Below are 17,261 nucleotides of genomic sequence, written 5' to 3' on the forward strand. Positions count from 1 at the left end.
AGGCACCTGCCACCACACCCAGCTAATTTTTTTGTATTTTTAGTAGAGATAGGGTTTCATCATATTAGCCAGGATGTTCTCTATCTTCTCACCTTGTGATCTGCCCACCTCGGCCTCCCAAAGTGCTAGGATTACAGGCATGAGCCACTGCACCCGGCTGGGTCTTTGTTGGCTTAAAGTAGGTTTTATCAGCAACTAGGATTGCAACCGTGCTTTTTTTTTTCTTTCCATTTGCTTGGTAAATCTTCCTCCGTCCCTTTATTTTGAGCCTATGTGTGTCTTTGCACATGAGACGGGTCTCCTGAATACAGCACACTGATGGGTTTTGACTCTTTATTCAATTTGCCAGTCTGTATCTTTTAATTGGGGCATTTAGCCCATTTACAATTAAGGTTAATATTGTTATGTGTGAATTTGATCCTGTCATTATGATAGTAGCTGGTTATTTTGCCCATTACTTGATGCAGTTTCTTACAGTGTTGATCTTTTTTACCATTCGGTATGTTTTTGCAGTGGCTGGTACTGGTTTTTCCTTTCCATATTTAGTGCTTCCTTCAGGAGCTCTTGTAAGGCAGACCTGGTGGTGACAAAATCACTCAGCATTTGCTAGTCTGTAAAGGAGTTTATTTCTCCTTCGCTTATGAAGCTTAGTTTGACTGGATATGAAACTCTGGGTTGAAATTTCTTTAAGAATGTTGAATATTCGCTCTCACTCTCTTCTGGCTTGTAGAGTTTCTACAGACATATCCGCTGTTAGTCTGATGGGCTTCCCTTTGTGGGTAGCCCGGCCTTTCTCGCTTGCTGCCCTTAACATTTTTTCCTTCATTTCAACATTGGTGATGCTGATGATTATGTGTCTTGGGGTTGCTCTTCTTAAGGAGTATCTTTGTGGTGTTTTCTGTACTTCCTGAATTTGAATGTTGGCCTGTCTTGCTAGGTTGGAGTAGTTCTCCTGGATAATATCCTGTAGAGTGTTTTCCAACTTGTTCCATTCTCCCTGTCACTTTCAGGTACACCAATCAAACATACGTTTGGTCTTTTCACATAGTCCCATATTTCTTGGAGGCTTTGTTCTTTCCTTTTCATTCTTTTTTCTGTAATCTTGTCTTTACACTTTATTTCATTAAGTTGATCTTCAATCTCTGATATCCTTTCGGTTCCGCTTGATCGATTTGCTTATCAATACTTGTGTATGCCTCACGAAGTTCTTGTGCTGTGTTTCTCAGCTCCATCAGGTCATTTATATTCTTCTCTAAACTGGTTATTCTAGTTAGCAATTTCTCTAACATTTTTTCAAGGTTCTTAGCTTCCTTGCATTGGGTTAGAACATGCTCCTTTAGCTTGGAGGAGTTTGTTACTACCCACCTTGTGAAGCCTACTTCTGTCAATTCATCATACTCATTCTTTGTCCAATTTTGTTTCCTTGCTGGCAAGGAGTTGTGATCCTTTGGAAGAGAAGAGGTGTTCTGGTTTTTGGAATTTTCAGCCTTTTTGCACTGTTTTTTCCACATCATTGTGGATTTATCTACCTTTGGTCTTTGATGTTGGTAAGCTTCAGATGGGGTTTCTGTGTGGACACCCTTTTTTGATGTTGATGCTGTTCCTTTCTGTTTGTTAGTTTTCCTTCTAACAGTCAGGCCCCTCTGCTGCAGGTCTGCTGGAGTTTGCTAGAGTTCCACTCCAGACCCTGTTTGCCTGGGTATCACCAGCGGAGGCTACAGAATAGCAAAGATTGCTGCCTGTTCCTTCCTCTGGAAGCTTTGCCCCAGAGGGGCACCCACCAGATGCCAGCTGGGGGTCTCCTGTATGAGGTGTCTGTTGATCCCTGCTGGAAGGTGTCTCCCAGTCAGGAGGCACAGAAGTCAGGGACCCACTTGAGGAGGCAGTCTGTCCTTTAGCAGAGCTCAAGTGCTGTGCTGGGAGATCCATCACTCTCTTCAGAGCTGGCAGGCAGGAACATTTAAGTCTGCTGAAGTTGCACCCACAGCCACCCCTTCCCCCAGGTGCTCTGTCCCAGGAAGATGGGTGTTTTATCTATAAGCCCCTGACTGGGGCAGCTGCCTTTCTTTCAGAGATGCCCTGCCCAGAGAGGAAGAATCTAGAGAGGCAGTCTGACTACAGCGGCTTTGTTGAGCTGTGATGGGGTCCTCCCAGGTCAAACTTCCTTGGCAGCTTTGTTTACACTGTGAGGGGAAAACCGCCTACTCAAGACTCAGTAATGGTGGACGCCCCTCCCCCAACCAAGCTAGAGCATCCCAGGCCAACTTCAGACTGCTGTGCTGGCAGTGAGAATTCCAAGACAGCAAATCTTAGCTTACTGGGCTTCATGGGAGTGGGATCCGCTGACCTAGACCACTTGGCTCCCTGGCTTCAGCCCCCTTTCTAGGGGAGTGAATGGTTCTGTCTTGCTGGCATTCCAGGTGCCACTGGGGTATGGAAAAAGAACTTCTGCATCTAGCTCAGTGTCTGCCCAAACATCTGCACAGTTTTGTGCTTGAAACCCTGGGCCCTGGTGGTGTAGGCACCCAAGGGAATCTCCTGATCTGCAGGTTGTGAAGACCATGGGAAAAGCGTAGTATCTGGGCCAGAATGCACCATTTCTCAACGGCACAGTCAGTCATGGCTTCCCTTGGCTAGGAGAGGGAGTTCCCCGACCCTATAGGCTTCCTGGGTGAGGCAATGCTCCACCCTGCTTCAGCTCACCCTCCATGGGCTGCACCCACTGTCTAACCAGTCCCAGAGAGATGAGCCAGGTACCACAGTTGGAAATGCAGAAATCACCTGCTTCTGTGTTGATCTCACTGGAAGCTGCATACTGGAGCTGTTCCTATTCAGCCATCTTACCAGCCACCACCTATTATTATTATTATTATTATTATTATTATTATTATTGTTATTAAGAGATGGGGTCTTGCTATGTTGCCCAGACTGAAATACAGTGGCTATTCACAGGCCTGATGATGACTCAGTGCAGCTTTGAACTCCCGGGCTCAAGAGATTCTCTCACCTCAGCCTCCAAAGTAGCTGGGACTATAGGCACACACCACCATGCCCAGCTTCTGATTGATGTTTGGATTCAATGATTTATTTGTATATTGACTTTTTGAGTTGGCTGATCAAATGCTTCTCCTGAAATGTGTAAAGTGTCTTGAGATGGTTCTTTAAGCTGCTAAAGATAGAAGAGGAGAGAGAAAACAAGAGGTGAATTACTAATTTGTGGCTAATATATGATATCTACAGGAACAGTAAACTCAGAGCAACCCCTCATGGGCCCTCCTGCCACACATCTTCTTATTTGTGCTTGCCCTTCTTTTGAACACTATGCCTACATTTTAGAGAAATCAAATAATTCTAGATCCTGTATTAAGGTAGCAAATAGTGTATGCCTGTAAGTTATAATGCTATTCTCTTCATGTGCTACTCAGATTTACTTTTCTAGTAGATTTTTAACTTATGAATTTAGAGTGCAAAATTATGAGTCTAATAGAGAAAAGTTAAGGTTACTTTTCATGCTAATTGAAGTATCCTTTAAAAGATTATATGAAGGTAATTAATTTGTGGGCAATTACTGAGTTTAATGTTTGAGAATTTTTAGATGGGTTTTCACTGAAGTGTTTCTCTTTGACTTATAGGTATTGCTATTGATTGACATTCAAGTCTCTTACATCAACACCAACCATGAAGACTTCATTGGCTTTGCAAAGTACGTGAAACACTTGATTGCCACATGCATTCTTCCTGTTGATTTGTCTCAAACACACATTGTGAATTTTTACTACAGTTTCACCACCTTTGAGAATACAATCTGTGCCAAGATTAACTCTCAGTGTACCTACTTAGGAAGTCTGAGCTCCATGGTCGTAGGGCAGGGATATTTACTATTCTCTCAATAAAGTAGTTGGCTCTATTATGCAGCATATGAAGTCATGTATGTCTTAAATACTTATCTCATCATTTTTGGATGATGTTCTGCAATTTGTACTTGAACTCCTATAGAAAAACGGTAATTAATGCATGTTTAAAATTTTGAGGGGAACAGTTTTTCACATCAATTTGAAATACCACATGTAATTTACAGGATGAAAGCTATTTCAACTTTTCTAAGTCAGAATCTAGAGACCTGTTTTTTTTTTAACTTTCCTTTGTGAAATTAGATGTAATCTGTCGGGATGAACATTTTATTTTCTGTAAAGTGCGTATACAAATATTGCCATTTTTCATATACATTATCATGCAAACGTTATGGTTAGTTACTCAGGATTGGCTATTCACTGTGTGACATTTTGAAGACCTTGAATGCACTATCTTTTCCTGCCCATTAGTGAAAAAGCAGTTTTTGTTTGATTTAAATAATCTTGATACTACCTCTAAAATATATTTTTGCATTTAAGTGATTCCAACTTCAAGTATATAAAATATAGCCTATTTTATGTAAAATGTAAAACAAAAGAGCCTTTGTACTTTTACCTAAACTGAGTATTCAAGAACAGAGACAAATAAAAAAATGACAGAATGTCAAATTAATTTATTTTATTATATTCTGACTTAGAAGAAATGGATATGCAGACCCTGTGACCTAAACTAAACAGTGGCCTGAGGAATTTATAGGCATGTTTTAGGGAGAACAGTCCCAAGTATCCAACAGAAAATTATCTCATCCTAAACTAGGCTGTGGTTGTGATGTCCTAGCCAATTGTGTAAATATATTTTGCATCCAATGGCTATTACTAGTGAAGGGTAGATAAGATTTCTTCCACCGTTTTCTGTCTGTGGCATACGTGTAATCTTGTGAGAACCCAACTATAAATATGTGCCGTAGTCTAGTTGTCTTTGCAGCCACCCTGCCCACATCCACTTCTTGATAGGTATTTGCTGCACGGGCATTTCCACAGACTTGCCCTCCTCTCTTTTAGCCCCAAGACTCTCACCATGTGTTCTGTTCATTTCCTTCTGCAGACTCACCTAGACTGTAACGTACATCCTTATCCCTAGGTCTGGAAAGGGGATCTGAGAGTTTTTTCCAGGTTTCCTCCACAGTCAGTGAACTCTCGGGAGCCTGTGCCAAGCTCTACTCTAGTTTCTATAGTGGGTGGGGGGGAATGTAGAAAAAGAAAAAAAAACTTTTTGCCTTTTAGGAGCTTGCCTAATAATTGAAAAGTGTAGAGACACACAAGTAAAAATTTAAACTGACACATTCTTCATTTTCCTCACTGCTTCTCTGAGGAGTTTAAAAGACAAACAAATCCTTGAGACATTTAAAATAACAGGAATGCTGCCTTTAATGTTGATTTGCATGGATTACAAATGCCAGTTAGGTTCCTACAAAAACGTAACAGATGCCGATGTAAACTTGACACGATAACTTAAAAGTGAAAAGGATGCTGCCTTGTTGTGGTACCACAATTAGAGGGGGAAAATGTAGAAAAAGTTATAATCCATTTAGAAAGGTTCAAATTTAAGTATATTATATAACCCATGCTTCAATTTAAATTTCACCTTTATAATCTTCTTGAAACTTTTTTTCTATGATGAATGAGCTAGAGTTTCTTTTCCAATAAATTTCCATATTTGCTGCCTTAGAAGCTGTTGGACTACAGTTTTATATTGATTTATAGGTTTTCAAGGGCATGTGATTTTTCAAATTTAAGACTTTCAAACACAATTTTTTGACGTAGTCTCTCTGTAATCCAGGTGTCTGGTCCTATTTTTCCAGCAGTGAGATAGACTATGAATTTTTATGATATTGGGGAGAGAAAAAGAAACGTAGTTAAAACTGCTTTAGAAATCCAGCAACTATACACCTTTCTCGTCTAATTTAAATTGCACATTTAAACCTTCTTTAAAGGACTGATCTGGGAGTCAACAATCCAGGTTATTTTTCTAGGATGTGCCACTAATGAGCTTTGGGTTTTGGCAAGGCACTCAGCCTTTCTCTATCTGTTCACTGATGTATCAAATGGAATAATAATCCTTGTCTTGTGTACCTTTCAGGATTGTCAGAAGATCAAATTAATGAAATTATGTGGAAATCCTTTAAAAAAAAACTATGGTGTAGTCTATAAATGTGAGAGATCCTCTCTGTCTCTCACTCTGTCCACACACATGCACACGTGCACACATACACACACATACACTCACATTTGATTACTAGATGTACCGTTTTACTTTGTGATGAAGTTATAATGACTTAAGTATGATTGTCACTGGAATACTTTTTAGCTGCTAATATCATTATCTCTAAATGTGATATTTTGTCCCGAGACTCAGAGATAAATGTCCTTTCCATTTGTATGTCGACTTGGAATTGACATGGGGTGACGTGGGGTGATTATGAAGATGAAGAAATGTTCATTTCAAAATCACTTTGAGGGGTTGTGGTATTTTTTGTGCTTTTAAAAATTAAAAAAATATGGTTTTAGCTATAAATTTTAAAGTTGGCAAGAATGCTGTTTCCATCAAGGAAGAAAAGTCAAGCCATATTTGAAGACAATTATGTAAGTATTTTTAAGTTCCAAAGACAGAAAATTAAGGTCTGGGGTTGAAGAAAACAAGCATTTATTTCATGAGATTTTTAGAGAGTTGCCAAAAAAGAAGGAACTGCCTCCCAGATTTATAGGATGGTGATGTACATAGTACTTTACACATGTAATTTTTTTCAACGGGGATGACTTTTTGTTCTAATTTTTAAAAAAATGAAAATGAATTGCTAAAATTGGATTAATAAAATACTTAGTTTCAGAGTAGCATTCAGGACATCTCAAAATTCTTCTTTCTGTTATAGAATTTATACTGCCATGTTTAATATGTGACACTTTTTTTCCATCTTCTAGTTATTTGTTAGACATGGCCTGTAAAATATGTACCGTGTGTAATGTGTCCAAATAAGCACTGCTCCAGGCTTGCTTTGGAATTTCCTGGCTTCTAAATGTTCTTTCAACTATAATATGGTTTCTGAGCCTGAAAGTTCAGCATTTCAGAAGAAAACGTCAAGTTTCCTTGTAACTTAAGGGTTTTAATTTGCCATTCTCTTCTTTAGAAAAAAAAACCCTAAATTACATATATTTTTACATAATATAGCTAGTTTTTGCTGTTTAAGAAAATAAGAACTGGCCCAACTGTTCCTTCATTCACTTCTCCTCGTCCTCAGTAATCCTCTTTTGAACAAAAAGGCAATCTTGTTAGTGGAATGCCTTGGGAAGTGAAATTTCAAACTCCTCTGCTCTTCTTCATTTGTTCCATGACACAATTTGCTTTCTGAGTTACTAGGATTTATGCAGTCCAATGGTTAAAGAGAAAGAGGTACTATAGATATGTGCCATTAGAGTGATATCTCTATACACCACAAGCAGCAGACCAAGGTCTGTTTGTTTTTCAATCTGCTCAGTAGGTCTCAACACCTGTTTTCTCACAGTTGAAATGATACAGTGTGCAGATTTCAGTTCTTGTTATTTGAGCACCATGAAAATTCTATGGGTCGTAAGATTCGTTATGTCTTTTTCCTGATCCTCTGGAATGCCTCTGTTGCCGTTTTACTAAAGGCAGTGCATTTCAACCTTGCCACTAAATTCCAGAGCAATCTTAGTCTTTCCCTTTACATTCTTAGTTTATTTTTCCCTAATGCATAATTATATTCTATTGTAATAATGTTTCTAGTTCCTAATCGTATATGAGAATGTTCTCTCTCTTGTGGAATCAAAACTTAGGTATTGGAGTATAAAAAGATCCTTTTTTTGACTTATATGCAAGTTTAGGAATTAAATGCTTGGTTGCTTACTGAGATTGTGATTGTTGTCAAGTAGAAATACAGGATTGAGCAACTTGAAATGATATCATTCATATCTCCTGTTCAAATAAGTTATAATTTCCAATGTTCTAAGGCACCACTTTAAAAATAAGTGGACTTCCAGTTTTCTCTTTCATCCTCAAATATGTTATTTTAAACTTCATCTTCATCCTTAACATGAATCTTAGGAGGTAAGTGATTCTTCTTTTGCAGACTCCCAAGTTCTGTAAGATCTTCTTGCATAATAGCCTGAGCCTTCACTAAAGATCCTGGAGGAGAAACAGACATTGTTTCTTCTCCCTTTGGCTTCAGTCTGATTGGATGGAGCCTGGACTATCACAGTGTAACCTGTGATAATTTACACTCTTGGGACTCTTGTGAAGTGTTCATAATCTTTCTTGGATAATGTAAAAGAACAGTCTAAAAGAGATTTACTCTATAGCACCATTGCACAATAGAACTTTCTGAGATGATGGAACTATTGTATAATCTATGCTGTTCAATACAGAAGCCACTAGCTGTATGTGGCTATTGAGCAGTTGAAATGTGGGTAGTGCAATGAAGGCAATAAATTTTTAATTTAATTCAATCTAATTAAAGTTTTAATCTGGCTACCAGGTACTGCATTGGACGGCAGAGCCCTACAGTATAGTGACTCCGGCTGATGGCTCTGGGACCTTCACTGTGGGTCCTACTTTATTGACAGCTTAGTGGTGACCTACAGTGGTAGCTACTAAGAGAAAGAGCAAGGAAGCCTCTTAATTGCTACTAAACAAGTCTAAAAGAGCTTCTTTACTCTACAGCACTGTTGCACAATAGAAGTTTCTGAGATGATGGAACTATTGTATAATCTGTGCTGTTCAGTACAGAAGCTACTACCTGTATGTGGCTGTTGAGCAGTTGAAATGTGGGTAGAGGTAGAGGTACACTCTAACATTTGCTATGGAATCTACATCTCAAAGGGACTCTCCATTTCCTTAATGCATCTGAGCCCTCTTTTGAGTGGCCTTAGTCTGTGCTCCATTCTTCTTTTACATCTTCCTTTCACTTTTTGGCCCACTGCAATCTGGTTTATACCACTCCACTCCACTGAGACTGCTTTTGTCCAGGACAAAACAGTTAATCCAATGGACAATTCTGAGCCTTTCATTTGACACCACCGTTAATCACTCCTTGTTGAAGATATCTGTTCCTTTGCTTCAATAACCTTCCACTCTTTCCTGGTTTTCCTCTTTTCACTCTAGCCAATTCTCAGTCTTTAGGAGCTCTTCATCTTCTGATCATGGCTTAAGAACTATTCTTTAATCAATTTTCCACCCTAGACCCCCTTCTTTTCTCACTCACTGCATTATTCCTAATGGATCTTACCCACTCCAATGGTTTTAGTTGCCAACTTTATCTGATGACTCCAAATCTAGATCTTCATCTCAAGACTTTTCACTGGACTATGTACCATATTCAGATGTCTACTGGGCATCTCTACTTATATATCCTAGAGAAGCCTCAACCTTCTAGTCCCAAACTAAACTCCTCATCTGCTCTTATAATTTTTAACTTCTATATTGTTCCCACTTTCTGTGGATGGCACCTCCCAGTCCTATTCTTTGCTCCTTGTTCCCCTCATATCTTTGTCTCCATCCATCTTTACCAAGTTCATGTGATTCTATCTCCATAATATTTTTTGAATTCATCTATTTCTTTCTATCATCATTGCCACTACTAAAGTTAGTCTTCTCTTACTGGGGTTACTACAACAGTCGCTCAGTCCCCTGTCATGCTCTTTCTCATTCCTTCTGAGATTCTCTGTTACTTTCAGAATAAAGTCTAAACTTATTAATGTAATTTCCAAGGTTCTCTATAATCTGTATCTTGTTTACCTCTTCAGCCCGTTCTATTGTCACTATTCCTTTCTACTCTACTACTTAACTCCATACTGCAGCCAGTCTGACCACTTTGGGATCCCTAACTGTACCATACTTTTGCTTTAACACATGCCTATGATATACTTCTTCAAATTATTTAGGTTTCCTAGTACAGATGATCATTGATAGTCTGGTTGTAAATAACCCTGGCATCAAAACAGAATTCCGTAGATATTTCTTAAGATACTACCATAAACCCTCTGCTAGGTAATGTCAGTGATGAGAGAGGTAGAAATACCAAGATTAATGCTCTTGACTATCAAGGAGCAGGCCTTGTTGGAAACCTAACTCTAATACAATCTTGTTTATAAAATACAGGCACAGACCAAGGCTTTGGGAGTGAATGAAAAGGAGAGATAACTGGAGGTTTCTAAAAAGGCATAATTCAGACACGATGCTTGATTGGACTTTTAAGACTGTACAGAACTCCAATAGTCAGAGAGAAGGGGTCTGGGCTGGCTGCTTTCTGTCTTCTCTGCTTCAGTTAATATTATGCATTTCAGGGAACTAATTTGTACTAAAACATCGCCCTGATCATGTCACTTGCTGGCACAGAAACATTGAATGTTTTCTGCTGCCTTCAGAGTAACAGCCAAATTCTCCATAATTGGCCCCAGCGTACAGTTATTATAATAGATGGCTTTTAAGATCACTTACAAACCCCAGTCTATGATTGGATAATTCTACCATAATAGTTTTACTCTCCACAACTTCCCCATTTCCCTTATCTTTCTACCTCCTGGCTTTGCTAATACCAGTCTATTCTCTTGGAACGTAGTCATTTGTTTTCCTTTATTAAAGTTTATCTTCTTTTCAAGTTTGCTACAAACATTTCAGATCATATCATCTGAAATTATATTTCTTGTCCCTGAACATTCAGAGAAATTGCGATGGTATAGGACTTATTTGATAAATGGTCACACATCATAGACAAGGATAGGAGACTGTGCAAAAAGGTTTTGAGCCAAGAGATAACATTAGGGGTTCTCTGATTGTCTTCTAATGTACTCTTATTTTTATCAAAGTTTAAACTTCTTGTTATATACTTTTAGAATCATTATGTCTCAGCATACACCAATTTGGTTCTATGTTTTAGTGTTCTGGCAAAGCCTTCCACAGTGACTTGTGTGTAGTGGGAATTTATATGACCAACGACAAATGTGCGTGTGTGCACACACACACATATAAGAAGATATGGGTAATTATATCCCACATTTAAAACAGAGGCACTTTGTTTTTGCTTTCTATTACATCCTCACATATTTATTAATATAGATTTTATTTTTTATTTGTTATTTTTGTTTTGTGTATGCATATCATTACTTGTACCAGACAAATTGTAGGCTTTTGATTACAAGAACCACACCTTATTCATATTTTTATCTGCTACAGAGTTCGTGCCCTATAGTTTTTGATTTATGTTAAACTAAAACACCATACATAGGTATGTTTTATAATATTTCAGAGTTAATTGGTTAAGTAACTATATCCAACAACATGTCCAAGGGCTCAAGTTAACTTGCAAGTCCTTACAGGTTTTCTCAGGAACATATTTTTAAATAAATGTTTTGAAATACTCTCAGTTCAATTATTACACAGAAGAATTATGGCAAAGAATGTATTCTAAGCAGGCAGCTTTTTTTGGTTGTTGTTGCTTTTGAAGTAACTTCAAGTAGCTAAATACATCATTAGCAACAGAATGTTTAAGTTTATGGGGCCAATTGCTGCAAACAGATTCTTTAGGTGGAAAATAGAGGCAACTTAGTGTTTTTTCTAACTCTAATATTTGAGATTGGCTTATAAAGTAAATCTACTTTTCCTTCTGCATATTCTTACAAGTGGTAGATCCTAAATATGCATTATTTCACAGATGGAAACTGTCAGTGGACATTGTCTTTATCTAGTGTAGCTTATAAACTTCAGAGAGTAATTTTGCATCTCAAGGAATATTGGACCTAAAAGGAACCTAAGAAACAGCTCATTTTATCCTCTAGCCCTTCTCTCTGTCTCTGTTTCTGTCTGTCTCCTTTATGACATACATATACACATTTTACAGCTGAGCGACTGAAGTCCATTTTGATCAAACTTTTCACCTAAGGTAGCAAAGGAGTCATTAATGTTCTTTGTGGCTTTTGCTTTATGTTCAACTTCTTTTCCCTTAAGTGATTTGAAGGGGACTGATACATAATTTTAGGGTCCGCAATAATTTGTTCAAAGTAAGCACCTGTGGGTCTATCACAGGTTTTCACCACTAGTCAGTGCTTCAGTGAAAACATTACTCCTTAAACACAATTATGGTGCTTGGAAGAGATAAGCATAACCTATGAAGGTGTCATGATCTCATTATAATAGTAGTTTTCCCATGCATTCCTGGAAGAGCAGGAAGCCTGGAGGGTGCTGGAAAAGTGACATTTAATGTGGAAAAAGAAAGTAAGGAGGAGATCCGAAGCCCTTAGGAGAGTGCTACTCAAGACGCTGTGTGCGCCAGGACATGAGGGCAGCCAGAGGGCGGTGTGGGCACATTGGATCCTGGTCACCTCTTTCACAGCCTCACCTACAAGACCTGAATAATGTAGATTTAGATTGTTCAGAGAAATGGTTAAAGAGGAAATAATTTCATGGTAATTAAGAGGATTAACCATTTAACAGAAAGCTAGAAAAATAAGGAAGGAAGAAGTTGAAATTAGCAAATTTTAAATTGGAAAAGAATATATACAGAAAACATTTTTAGCAACCAAATACAGTATGGCCTCTCACCACCCACCCCCTGCCCACCTTCAGTTGAATGCAGTGTTTTTTCTTGAGTTTGAGTGAAGGAAAGCAGCTTAAATGTATCAGAGGAGTTTATTAAAAACTTATTTTGATCAGCTGTTCTAAGTGTGGTGTTGATTTCTAACTTGTTACTGCAGCACAACATCCCATCACTTTAAACAGTTGACTGAGGGCTTTAGTCTCCCTTTTCTCTATTTTAGACTATTTCATTGATCTCCAAAACAGCTTCCATAAGCTGTTAAACAACCTGTAATAATACTGAGTATTGCTGATCTTCCCAGAATAACCAAAATGAGTTGTTTCTTATATTGATAGGTGTTTGTTCATGGATCCACCAAAAGAAAGCCTTTGTCCTTTTGAGAGATAGAGTGACCTAGTGATGAAATGTGTAGGCTTTGTTGTTAAGTTGTTGGAGTCCTTTCTGGCTTTTAACCCTCTGCGCTTATGTCTAAAATGAGGGTTATAATGGCATCAACTTCATTAGGCTTTTCATCCAACAGATATTTCATGAAACCAACCATGTGCCATGTCCTTTGTAGGCCCTGGGGATATAGCAGTGAACAAAACAGACACAAACCCCTGCTCATTAGAAGCTTACAGTCTAATGGAAAAGGGCAGACAAACACAAAAAATAAATATACTGTGTAGTGTGTCGGAAGGTGAGAAATGCCAGACAGAAAAATCAAACAGGGTAAAGGGGATGACAGTCTTGGAGAAAGGGAGGGATGCGGTTATAAATAGGGTGGTCAGAGTAGTCCTTACTGAAAAGATGGATTTGAATGAAGATGAAGGAGATGCTGGGAACCATGCAGATGAAAGTGGGAAGCACATCCTAGGGAGCTAGCTTGCCCGAAGGCTCTAAATGGGAGTGTATTGGGTGGGTTTGAAAAAGAGCAGATGCCATTGTGGCTGGAACTCTTCAGGGAACGAGGTGAAGGGTAGGAGGAGATGAGTCAAAGAGGCAGTGGTGGGGGGTTGCTTGAGTAGGGCCTTGTAGACCCTTGTATGGACTTTGGCTTTTACCATTAAGTGGAATGGTGTTGATGCAGTACACGGTTTCAAGCAGAAGAGTGACACAGTCCTTCTAAAAGTATCACTCTGGTGTCTGTTAAGAATACACTTCAGGGAGACAAGTGTGGAAGCAGAGACCAGAGAATAAATGATTACAGTAATCCAGATGAGGGATGGCAGTGTCTTGGACCAAGGTGGGACCAATGGAAGTGATGAAAAGATTGTTAAATGTTAAATGTATTATAAGAAAGTAGTCAACAGCATTTTCTGATGGTCGGATATGGGTTGTGAGAGAAAGAGGAGACAAAGATTTTGGCCTAAGCACTTGGACATATGGTATAGAATTGCCACTAGTTAAGAGGAGGAAGGAAGACTGTGGGTGGAACAGATTTTAGGGGGGATTTCAGGAGTTCAGTTTTGAAATATTAAGAATGATATGCCCATTAAATGCCCAAGTGACGATGTTAAGTTGTTAAAAACATGAGTAAGTCCAGAGTTGGGACTCATACCTGTTTGGATCTCCATGGCAGATCCAAACCAGAGATGCATTAGAGGAGTTGTCAGAATATATTGGAATTCAAAGCAGTGAGACCGGACAATATCACAAACAGTTTGTGATGCGGAGCCATACTACTTGGTACTACCACTTATTAGCTGAGTGATTTCGGGAAAGTCACTTAGCTTCTCTCCTCATCTATAAAACAAGAAGAATAATCGTAACTGCTTCATGGGGTTGCTGTGAGAATAAAAATTATTAATATCGATAAAGCACTTAGAACATGGTATATACTCAATAAGCATTAACTTAATTTCCATTACAACTCTTCTCTCTACCTGTGAGACATTGCAAATATGTCAACTCATATGTTATTAATGTTACAATGCAGCTTTTCTTTAAGTGGTGTTATTATATTTTTGGTTTATGTGCTACTACGAGTTATGTGCTATTAGGAGTCCCACCGTGTTGGTTTTGCTTCCAGAATTAAACTGACCTGGAATTTTGGTATTAGGTCTGCCTCCATTGATTTTTTTTTTTCTTAAAGCCTATATATATTTTAGTATTTGTTACTTGTTTAGGAAAAAATTATATGTGTCTCTTCAGTGCTGCTTTCCTTTGCTTTTCTCAGTGCTCAGCAGAGGAGCAGTCAGGTTCACAAGAAAACCACAATTGGAAATCAGGTAGGAATTTCATAAGAGAATCAGTGTATGCATGTCCCAAAGAATTTGAACTAAATCGCTTGATTGACTATTTTTTTAATGCAAACTAATCATGTGCAAATTTTGCTTGAAATGCGGCTTTTCATTTTGGTTTGTTTTTGCTTTTAAAATTTTTGGAGTGAATTGCATTTCTTTTTGGCTATTTTGTGCAGTTAACCATATTGATTTATTTTAAATAACTTTTCTGCTACTTGCTCTGCATTTCAAATTTGACTCCTCATGTCCTATTTTGCTTGCTTACGTTACCCCTAAGTTTAATTTAACATTGAGTTTGTGAGTCAGTTGAAGGTTAAAATGTGGTGAGTAGTTGCATGAGCTTTCTGGGGTTGCTAACTAGTTCACACATTTGCACAGCTTGGTATCAGTGAAGGGACAGCTCATGAAGAAGGCAGTTGTTGGATGTAATCTCTGCCACACTAAATTCTTGTTGGTTAATGAGGATGTTAATTCCTAAGAAGATCTGATCTTTTGAGTTTTTGTGTTTTGGGCTGACCAGCTGTCTCTGACTAATAGCGCTCTGCAGAGATTGTATTAACTCGACAGTTTGCTGTGTCTTTTATGTTTTATGTGATAATGAATATTTGCATTGTTATTTCTTTTCAAGTCAAAACAATGATGGTGTTACAGTTTCTAAAAAACGTTCAGAGGTACAATTATTGAACAAATTGAAACCTCTGCTCTAGATTTTTTTCCCATTGTTTTGAAAGGAGAAGAGGTAATAACAGACTTTATTTTAAAAACTTTTTTTCTGAACTAAAGCATATAATTCTTTGCTATTTCAGGGAACCAATCTTCCGCCTTCAAGGCAAATTGTACGAGCTAAGTTCTGTAAGCTTTACTGTTGCTTTTTCATTTAGCTTCCCAAGAGCACAGTTTGTCTTTAACTGATTAACTCAACTAGCGCTTGCTACTAATTTTTTTAAAACTTAGGTTGTCTTGTCCATAACACCCTATCATTGAAATAAAAATCCTCTTAAGAGGGTTCATCCCTTCACTGCTAATAACTTGCTGTGATTGAAAGGTATGAACTAGTAAACTCTAAAATGCTGTAATAATAAACCCTTAACACTGTGGGTGCTTTGATATTTCTCTAATTTTAATGGGCCTTAAAATAATTAAAATCATTAATGATCTTCATCTCTGTCCTTTTATGCTATGTTGTTATGAGGTGTAAGCCTTCCTCTTCCCCTTGTATGATAATATTTCCAATAAATGTAGATGATGCTTCTAAAAGGTGGGTAAATATTGAATATCTGATTTTGCTGTGTTTGTTGATAAGCCTACCCAATTCCAATTATTTGCATTTATTTAAAAAAACCAGAAAAGCAAAGTTATATTGATGGACATTTTATATGGCTATAGAGTTAAATCTTTGAAAACCAGATACTATGTCTTCTTTTATGAAAGTGTAAAAACATTGTCATAAGCATTTAGAAAAAAAATTAAACTCTAATTTCTACCATGGATAAAACAGCTTATTCTTCCAACTATGCACAATTTGAGAATGAGATTGGAGCATGGGTCAATTATTTGCCCCATGATATTTTGGGAAGATACAGGTTTTGGACCTAGACATTCCTGGGTTCAAATTCTGTTCTGTCACTTAGGAGCTATGTGGCCCGGGACAAGTTGTGCCTGAGTTTGCTCAGCTGTGTGATGGGAGGAATAGAAAATATCTCTCAGTATGATGGTGGGATTCAGAAATGATATACATAATGAGGTTTACAGCCCAGTACCAGATATGTGCCCTGTAAAGAATAGAAATGTTACTCCCAGAAGTTAGGTGCTGTTTCTTCAAACTCTTGGGAGAAAAAGTTTAAGTACAAGAAAATTATAAAATTTATAAAATAAGAACAACAAAACACTTGGGAAAATTAGAAGCTATGGAAATTGTTCTGATGCCTACAATGCCCAGATTGTGGTTGGATAGGATATAAAGGATTTACCTATAAAAGTTTCCTCATAGTCAGAAGCATCGCTTAGCTCACAGAAGTATGTACATATAGGAAAAGCAATAGCATAATAGCATATATGCATACTTTAAATCAGAGGAAACGTGGAACAGCTTTCAGTTATATTACTTCCAAATGCTCAAATCATGCTAATTGTGTTTCTGTGACTTTACTTTTGCTGGATACTTCAAAGCCCACACATTATGGAAGTATTACATCTCAAGATAATAGAATTGGGTGAGTGTTATAATGGAATATAGATGGCTTATCCAAAACTTCTGGGGCCAGACATGCCTTGAAGGTCAGAATTTTTTGGACTTTATTAACTATATCATATATTACCCTACATTTTGTGGAGTTAGAGACAGCACCATATAATGAAACATATTCTATTTCTGCAGTGAAACAAAGGAATAGTCACACCAAGTAAACTTTTAAATAAAAGATAAATCCTCTCACATCAGATCAGGTTTTGCTGCCAAATTTGCTAAGAAAAAAGCTTTCAATTTGCAAGCAAGGGATTATGAACTAGAATATATTATTTTCCAGAATCAAATCCAATAATGTATACATGATACCATATATTTTAAAGGATCTTCAGTA

General features: G+C 37.8%; 1 protein-coding gene across 15 annotated transcripts in view; it reads left to right on the forward strand.

Moving 5' to 3' along the window:
* The window catches only part of DNM3 (dynamin 3), a 607,865-nt gene that overhangs the window by 246,103 nt on the left and 344,501 nt on the right, over window positions 1–17,261 (forward strand). For 8 of the 15 annotated variants that reach the window (XM_063627332.1, XM_063627327.1, XM_063627328.1 and 5 more), the window contains exons 12-13: window positions 3,633–3,703; window positions 14,616–14,667. In XM_063627332.1, coding sequence (XP_063483402.1) covers window positions 3,633–3,703; window positions 14,616–14,667 — 123 coding nt within the window. Of the gene's footprint in view, window positions 1–3,632; window positions 3,704–14,615; window positions 14,668–15,488; window positions 15,519–17,261 lie in introns of all 15 variants that reach the window. The other 7 variants (XM_063627329.1, XM_063627326.1, XM_063627330.1 and 4 more) reach the window with 1 other exon arrangement.

Source organism: Symphalangus syndactylus, chromosome 12 (assembly GCF_028878055.3).
Source record: "Symphalangus syndactylus isolate Jambi chromosome 12, NHGRI_mSymSyn1-v2.1_pri, whole genome shotgun sequence".
Lineage (NCBI taxonomy): Eukaryota > Metazoa > Chordata > Mammalia > Primates > Hylobatidae > Symphalangus > Symphalangus syndactylus.